Source organism: Pezoporus occidentalis, unplaced genomic scaffold (assembly GCF_034315485.1).
Source record: "Pezoporus occidentalis ecotype Australia unplaced genomic scaffold, CSIRO_AGI_Poc_V1 ctg1, whole genome shotgun sequence".
In the NCBI taxonomy this organism is placed as follows: Eukaryota; Metazoa; Chordata; class Aves; order Psittaciformes; family Psittacidae; genus Pezoporus; species Pezoporus occidentalis.
Genome location: NW_026912778.1, coordinates 2965903 through 2974202, shown reverse-complemented (window position 1 = coordinate 2974202; position 8300 = coordinate 2965903). Strand labels below are relative to the sequence as shown.

General features: G+C 43.3%; 1 protein-coding gene across 3 annotated transcripts; it reads left to right on the top strand.

Annotated features, from left to right (window-relative positions):
- The first annotated feature begins 417 nt into the window (after positions 1 to 417).
- On the top strand, positions 418 to 7192 carry NPY1R (neuropeptide Y receptor Y1). 3 transcript variants are annotated; one of them, XM_062609470.1, is made up of 5 exons: positions 418 to 758; positions 2908 to 3013; positions 3623 to 4453; positions 4572 to 4623; positions 5369 to 7192. In XM_062609470.1, the coding sequence occupies exons 3-5, from the start codon at positions 3755 to 3757 to the stop codon at positions 5413 to 5415; spliced, it is 798 nt and encodes a 265-aa protein (XP_062465454.1). In that variant the 5' UTR covers positions 418 to 758; positions 2908 to 3013; positions 3623 to 3754; the 3' UTR covers positions 5416 to 7192. The 3 variants fall into 3 exon arrangements, with proteins under 3 accessions (XP_062465454.1, XP_062465294.1, XP_062465372.1); XM_062609310.1 differs by lacking the exon at positions 5369 to 7192 and having other exon boundaries at positions 419 to 758; positions 4572 to 5356; XM_062609388.1 differs by lacking the exons at positions 2908 to 3013; positions 5369 to 7192 and having other exon boundaries at positions 419 to 758; positions 4572 to 5356.
- Positions 7193 to 8300: the final 1108 nt, after the last annotated feature.

Below are 8300 nucleotides of genomic sequence, written 5' to 3'. Positions count from 1 at the left end.
TGCTGTGTATGAACCTGCAGAAATGCCTTTTTCCATGGGCCATAGAGGATGGTGAACCAATTGGCTAGGGTAAATCAGAAAAATACCCAAAAGGGCTGTAGTGATAGCTGTATTTTCTCAAGGTTTGATATTTTATTGACTTAATTTACTTTTTAAATAGCTTTTTATTACTTCCAGCTGAAAAAATAAATAGCAAGAACAGCAACTTGACAATTTTTATCAATCTGGTTATTTCTCTTCATGATAAATACAGAGCAGAACCTAGTTGTACTGGTTTAAAAACCCAAACCTGAACTTTGCAACTTGCTTCTTAAAATCACTTGTCCCCTTTCCAGCAAAGATTCTATTTCCATCTTTAGTTTGGCCACGAGATGGCAATAACTTGCAGACAAAATACTGAAACAGCCAGACAGATTTGAAACTCTCCCTTCCCAACCTCTTCCCTGTGCTCTTCCCCCTCCTCTTTTGTTTCAATATTTAATTGCATTTATTTCGGAATTACTAGGCAACCCACCCCCAGATGTGGAATTTAAAGGTGATGTGCTTGCAGTGAGATTTTCAGGATCTGCTCAGCAGAGCACCATCATGTGATACTGGGATAAGGTGGAGTTCGGCTTTAAGGGGGAGTCTCCAGCCTTCCTCACCAATCTTTAGGATCTCAGCTGGAGGAATATCAGAGGATCTTTCCCTGCTCCTACTCCATCCAGCCTCCTGAGCCAGCCCCATAGCAGACCAAAGGCAGACAGAGCAGTTGCAAGGTGAGTTTCCCCTGAGGTTTCTTTCCTGTGACTGTGGGTGGCTGCGTCCGGTTTGGCCGGTGTTTGCTTGCTCTCTTAGGTGCAGATGACAAAATCCCGGCAGGGGCAGGCTCCAGGCTGGACTTGAGAGTGGCTGGGTTAACCATCGCCTTGGACAGTTTTGTGCTTCATTTCAAAGAGCTCCAATAGCTTTACAGTGTATTTCCAGTCACCTCACAAAATGTTATTTCACCCTTTCTGTCTGTTGGTGCTAAACTTTTGACTCCTGGAGAGTAAGAAAGGTGTGTGTGCTGGGGGGAGACTGTGCAGTCCCCTGGAGGGTCTGTGGGCTCTTCTGATGCCACTCCGGCATCCAGCATGGAGAGGGATCTCCCTCCTGGCTTGGGAACTGGTGGGATAGGGGACAGGGAGCCATGCAGCTGTCCAGAAGATGCAACTTCATCCCCCTCCTGATATCTGGCCCATTTTGGAGTGGTGGGCAGGAAGGAAGGACATCAGTGCTGTGTTTCTGAGCCATGCTGTTAGGTAGCATCTCTGCTACGGGGAGAGGCAAGAGAAGAAGGAGCAGTGGCATTTTCTGATTTTGAGTCTGATATTTAGTAAATAAGGAAGAGCAGAGCTTGGCTCAGGGAAAAGAAAAATTAAGAGCCTGAAACATATGTCACCTCATTGCTGGGTGCAGTCCAGTCCCAGCTGGTGAGAAAACCTGCCCAGTTCTCTCCTTGCAGCACATGGCTCCTCACCCACTTTGCTCCTGCCACCATCCCATCAAGTTCCAGGTTTGGACTGTCCACCTCATGCTTTGTGAGTGACAGTGGAGGTCATGATGTAATCCACATGCTGATTGTCAGGCTGGGGTAAAGTCATACTTTCGGAATTGAGGAGTCCTGGCTCTCCACATCACCCACATGCTTCCCCTTCTGCCTCTGGCTAAAGTGATGTTTCAGGAGGCACAGGGGGTGGGAGGTTGTTTAGACTTTGTGGACTAGGGAGGCAAGATAAATGTAGTTAGCAGAGGCGGCAGGTCTCAGAGATAATGCCCAGGTGTATACCTATCCAGCTTGAAAACTAGAGCAAACAAACCTTAGCAGAAATGCCTTTTGTCTGAAATCACTGATATTAACTTTGACAGTAAAATGTCAATGTCAAGCTACACCGCCTGTTGCAGTTTTGTGTAGCCATGTGGTGACTATAAGGAACCAGCACAGTTAGCTGAGGTGAGGTCATGATGCCAGTGAGAAGACATGGCACTGGCAAGAACATTATTTGCCTGACCCTCATGAGGAGATGCAGCTGCAAGCCCAGCCCTCACATGCTGACTCTGCCCCAGTGAGGAGGCAACCCCAGCTTTGGTCTTCAGCAAGTGGCTGGTTAAAAAGGTGTCTGCCATGCTAGAATCACAGAATACCAGGTTGGAAGGGACCTGAAGGATCATCTGGTCCAACCTTTCTAGGCAAAACATGATTTAGACTAGATGTCCCAGCACCCTGTCCAGCCAAATCTTACGTGTCCTGTTGGGCACTCCACCACTTCTCTGGGGAGATTATTCCAATGGCTGATTCTTCTCACTGTGGAAAATTCCCCTTTGGTATCCAGTGGAAATCTCCCCAGTAACAAAGCAAGTGACAGGCAAAGATCATTCTGCTCTGGAGACTTAGAAGGCACTGAGATTTATATTGAGTATTATTTAAGACCAAAAGCTCACCCATTCAGGGTAACTTTTAATGAAGTACATTTTAGTGGGCAATGTTTTTACAGCTTCTGTGATAAGTGCCATATGGAGCCGGGTTTGAAACCCACTTGTGTGAATTTTAAGTAGCATTACTTTCATTATTTTAATCTAAGGTTAAGTGAGCCATAAATTTGGCTCATGGGAGAGCGTGCACAGAGGGAAGGTTCCAGGTTCAGCGCAGCTGCCACTGATGAAGAGTTGGAGTAAAGGTGTGCCAGGTTACTTGATTTCTTTCTTTCTTTTATTTTTCTCCCTCCTGAACAGGTATGCCGGAGTTTCTCTGCTATTAAAATTCAAGGCCTTGCAAAAAGGTTGTCATTTAGGCAAGTCTGTGTTGCTTGGATAAAAAAAATTCTGCAGTGTTTAATTTTTGCTGTTTTATCTTTCATCTTGTTTTGTTCTTTCTTTGCTGCACAGTGCTGCTAGCTGAGATTAAGGTGTTCAGAGTTCCTGATTTGCCGCTGACTCAGTGCCAGTGTTGCTGTGGGCACTCAGCCGCTCAACATCAAGTGAACATTATTAGGTAAAAGGGAATGCAGCAATTTTTCGAATCATTTTTCCAACCCTCACATTAGTCAGATGGGTTTTCCCCCCTGCTTATGTGATTGCTGGTTATAATTCCACTTAGGTAATCTTAAGAAAGCAGACCTCTGCAGTTTAAACTTGTACAAAGGAGGTGTAAAACGTAAAGTAAAGGCTACGCTGCTGGAAGACTGACACTGCTTCTCAGATTATTTCGGGTAACTTGTGCCGGCGGGAATGGGTCTGGAATAGTTCGGGAAAGGGTCGCGTCCCTGCCTGCAGACCCGCAGTTCGATCCCGCCTTCTGCCTTCCCTCCCGCGGACCGTGGTGCCCGCTCCCACCTCGGACCAGACGATACGGACGCCGCCGTCCTCCCGCGGGGTTTCCCTCCCCACCCGCAGGGCTGTCTCTAACCATCCCGCCCGCGGTCCGGGCCGTCCCTCGGCACCGGCGGGGGGAATGGCGGCGCGCATCCCGCCGGCCACCGGCGGCTCCTCTCCCCGCGGGACCCGGGGGCGCCGCGGCTCCACGCCGGGGGGCAGGCGTGCGTGTGTCGGGGCGGGCAGCGTGCCCGGGGGTGACGGGCCCTGCTCCCTCCCTTCTCCCCAGGTGGTGCGAGGGGGATGCGGCACCGAGGAGCGGGCTCGGCAGAGGGTCCCCTGACGGGCACGGTTTGAACGCCGGGAGCGCTTTGGATGCCGGCGGCGGCGGCTGTGAAGGTCGTGGAGAGTTGGAAACGACATGAATTCTTCGGTTCTCACCCCGCTGGGAAATATGACCGGTCTTCTGAATTTTTCAGAGAAGAACTCACAGTTCTTGCAGTTTGAGGATGAAGATTGCCATGTGCCTTTGGCCATGGTCTTTACTTTGGCCTTGGCTTACGGCACTGTGATAATTCTGGGAGTTTCTGGGAATCTGGCCTTGATTGTCATTATTTTAAAACAGAAGGAGATGCGCAATGTTACCAATATCCTCATAGTCAACCTGTCCTTTTCTGATCTTTTAGTGACCATCATGTGTCTTCCCTTTACCTTTGTGTATACTTTAATGGACCACTGGATTTTTGGGGAGGCCATGTGCAAATTGAATCCTTTTGTGCAATGTGCCTCAATTACAGTCTCAGTCTTTTCTTTAGTCCTCATTGCTATTGAACGCCACCAGCTGATCATTAATCCTCGTGGCTGGAGGCCAAACAATAGACATGCGTACATGGGGATTGCTGCCATATGGATTTTAGCCACAGCTTCGTCTTTGCCTTTCCTGATCTACCATGTGTTAACAGATGAACCCTTCAGAAACCTAACATTTGATGAATATAAGGACAAATATGTGTGCTTGGACCTGTTCCCTTTGGACACTGCTAGGCTCTCTTATACCACAACGCTTTTAGTGATTCAATACTTCGGACCGCTTTGTTTTATATTTATTTGCTACTTGAAGGTAAGAGACAATCCTGTCGCAATATGTACATTTTCTGTCTGTTTTTCTGTTTATCCTTGCAAAGTTGATGGCTGTAGGTTAAATTATTCCACATTTCTCTATTTTGAATTTCCTGCAGATATACATACGGCTGAAAAAAAGGAACAACATGATGGACAAGATAAGAGACAGTAAGTACAGATCCTCTGAAACCAAAAGGATCAACATCATGCTGATCTCAATAGTGGTTGCCTTTGCAGTTTGCTGGCTGCCCCTCACAATCTTCAACATCGTCTTTGATTGGAATCACGAAATTTTGCCTGTTGCTACCTGCAGCCACAACCTATTGTTCCTGATTTGCCACCTCACTGCCATGATCTCTACCTGTGTGAACCCCATCTTCTATGGGTTTCTCAATAAGAACTTCCAAAGGGACCTGCAGTTTTTATTTCACTTTTGCCATTTCCGCTCCCGTGAGGAGGATTATGAGACTATAGCCATGTCCACCATGCACACAGATGTTTCAAAAACCTCTTTAAAGCAGGCAAGCCCAGTCGCATTTAAAAAAATAAGTAGTGATGATGATGACAAAATATAAAGAAGTAATAAATATTCTACACCCAACTGCTGGAAGTGTGATTGCAGGTGAAACGTGTCCAAGGACAAGCACAATTACATAACAAGAACAGAATGGGTAGAGTTTTTCTTCTTTTTCCAAGGAACTTTGATTGTTGTCACTTTAAAATTGGACGCTGTGCATTTTTGCCCCTTTTACTGCTTTAATGTTCACAGCAGTTACATCTGAATCTTATTATAAGACATAGTCAGACCTGCTACTACCTATGGTTTTCATCAGCTGTTTTTTGTTCTCTTTGTACAGTTATGAGCTTTAGCACAAAGACATACTTATTGATTTATTTTTTTTTTTTTTCAAAGAAGTGCTTTTCAGGAGTGTCCGTCTAAGACCATTAGAAGCAATATGAACCCCAGGAAAGCTGTCACTACAGAGGACACACATCCCAGCATAAAATTAGGACATTCTGATTTGAAGAGTTTTTTTTTTTTTTAATCCAGTTTTTGGTTGATGTAAAAATCCTGTAAAATCAGCCTAGGCATGCAGAAAAATGATTCTGTGAAACCTGTAGAATATGTTAAATGGGGACATGCAGTTGTCTCATTCATAGAGTCAATTCAGGCTGTAATCACTTAGGTTCAAAGACAGGATTGAGAGAGAGATTTTGTTCTCAGTTAAGAGAATAAAACCCTACAGTAATTCCACAGAGAAGGAGATAACTCTGATGTTTCACAGCAGCCAATGAAAGCACAAACAGACCTTCAGTCCCAACTGATTGCAGATTGCAATATTACAGGCTTTTTAATTTAAAAAAAACAAACCCCATTTTCATCTGCTGTCACTGACAGGAATTAGCGTGGCTGGGATTATTTGTATTCTCTGTCCCAATCCTATGAACCATGTAAATTTGCCTTGAGATGTGTGTCCAGAATCTAAAGGGAGATGGGACTACTCACTGTCTGGACAAGGTGCAATTCCATCCTCACAGGTGGCAGTGAAAATCAGGTATGGTATTAAAAAAATTAAGCTTTAGCTATCTGAGGCTTTTCACAATAATTAGTGCTGATCTATATAAATTATGTATAGGCTTATAATATTGTGTGTTCAGATGCAATGGTATAAACCTGGATTATCTCCAAGACAATGAATGGTTTAATCAAGATCTGCAGAATTTAAAAGGAGGATATGAATATAGTTTGGGTGTAATAGGCATGTTTAGCTTCCAAACTCACAGTGGTTACAGTTGGTTGAAGTGCAGAAATATTTGACAAATACACAAAATAGAGCTCTGTTATTGCTTAAAGTATATGTACTTTAATTACACGAAATATACACAAGTAGATCCCCACCTGAGGGAAACCCACATAACTTGATTGCTGTAAGTGAAACTACAATATCCACCAGCTGAGTTTCTGTGTCATACAGTGTACTTTGCTGTATAATCAATGCCTTTTTGAATAATCAGCTTTTTAAAATACAACGTAGACCTTACTGTCTTTTCGCAAGGTCACTTTAAACCATTCTGGCAGAGAAGAAGGTCTTTGAAATGTCTATAAATGTAAATGTAGCACAAATGGCAATCTGATCTGATGTCTCTCTGAACAAAAACCATCTCAGGATGTGACGGTAAATTTAATATGTTCTAAATTTGACAAGGATAAATGCCTAAGAAATGAAAATTATTTGGTTTGCCAGTATTTAAAAGTCAAAAACTGTGCCTTGTGCTGTCCTATAAATAGTGTAGAATATTGAAGTAGCAATGTGTTCTTGTGCATTATAATTCCATGTATTTCTCTACTGGCAGGTAATATAATTAAAAAGGAGGTTTCTGTGGTTGAGGACAGGGAATGTAGAAAATGAATTATAAGACAGAACTTTCTTTTAGAGCTTTGCAATTTTGTATTTTATGAGATTTCCCTTTTCTTTGTGGCTCCCTATGGAACATGTTGCTAATAATTTGACCATGGTCTGAAATTATTTCCTTATTACTTTACAGTAATTTTCACAGGCTAAGGGGGGTGCATTTTCACAAAGAGATACAATGTAGAAAACCAACCAGGCTTTTCTATTAAGAATTTCACAGATGGCTTTTCCCATTAGGAGTAAAAAAAACCCAATTACAGTGAATTTTATGTTTTGGTGTTTTTTTTCCCCACTTTTTTTTGGGAAAAAAAAACACAAACCCAACCAAAAAAACCAAACCCAAGCAGAAAAACAATCCTCTTCCAATCCAATGGAAGAAAAAAAACAGAATTATTTGCAAAAGCTCCCAGTTAGTTTGCTGGAAAATATTTGATGAGGCTAAACTATGTATTTATACAGAATAGGCATAGGAGCAACTTTAGATAACTGCTGGTGAGCAGAGATACGAAACTGGTGTGTCCTGAGATTTGGAGATATCCAGTGGGTTAGCAGCATAATTCCTAATGTGTCAGACTTTCTCCTGTTTGAGGCACAGTCTCAAATCATACAGCCAAATCTGATACCATCTCATACTTTCTCCCGAGTTTTTTTTTCTCCTACATTTCTCCTGAGAATGTGTGTGAAGTGTTTTTTGCTACTAACGCCTGATAAAGTGAGGTATAAACAGGAGCATTCCCTTGTATCAGGAGACATTTTCTGCTGTCCTAGGATGAGGCTTCTCTTATATGTTCCCTTACTTCCCTGGAAGAAGCCTTTCTGAGCCTCTGCTAAAGACACAGGCTGGCACATCATACAAATAGCACAGTGGATGCAGCCTGAAATGACAATGGAAATGAAAACAGTGGAAGGAATGTTCAGCAGGAAAACACACTTGGAGATTTTCAGAAGCAAAATCACTGCTCTTCTGAAGAATTTGTTGTGAGGACAAAGATAATAGTCTCTCTGAGGTGCTGCCCTGACATCTGCAGGGCATAGATGACATCTATTGAGAGCACTATTTTTGTCTTTGGTTTCATGACTTCACACTGGAGTCCTCAAAACCCACTGGAGACTTCCGCCTCCTGACACCTGGCTAGAACGCTAATCCTCTTTTTCACTTTCAGAGCTCCAGCATGGCTTCTCATCCTCTACATACTACATTTCTTTACAGGGTAAGCTGCCAGGTTTCATGCTTCTCTATCATTTCTCAGTCATTCTGGTTTGATATTTGTCCCTCCTAGGTGCTCTTTTGTCAAACTCCCTACACTTCAGCACATGCTGATTCCTAGCTCAAAAGCCTGAAGATCCCTCTTATTCTTTCAGACTAGTAGAAAAGTTTTACTGATAGAAGAACAGAACAGTGAGGGATCTATAACCTGTCTTACTATTTAT

Bases quoted from the DNA above. Each gene is read 5' to 3' on its own strand.
- NPY1R (XM_062609388.1), top strand. From the start codon at position 3,755: ATGAATTCTTCGGTTCTCACCCCGCTGGGAAATATGACCGGTCTTCTG. The intron at 4,454-4,571 runs GTAAGAGACAAT...AATTTCCTGCAG, and splicing joins TATTTATTTGCTACTTGAAG to ATATACATACGGCTGAAAAA.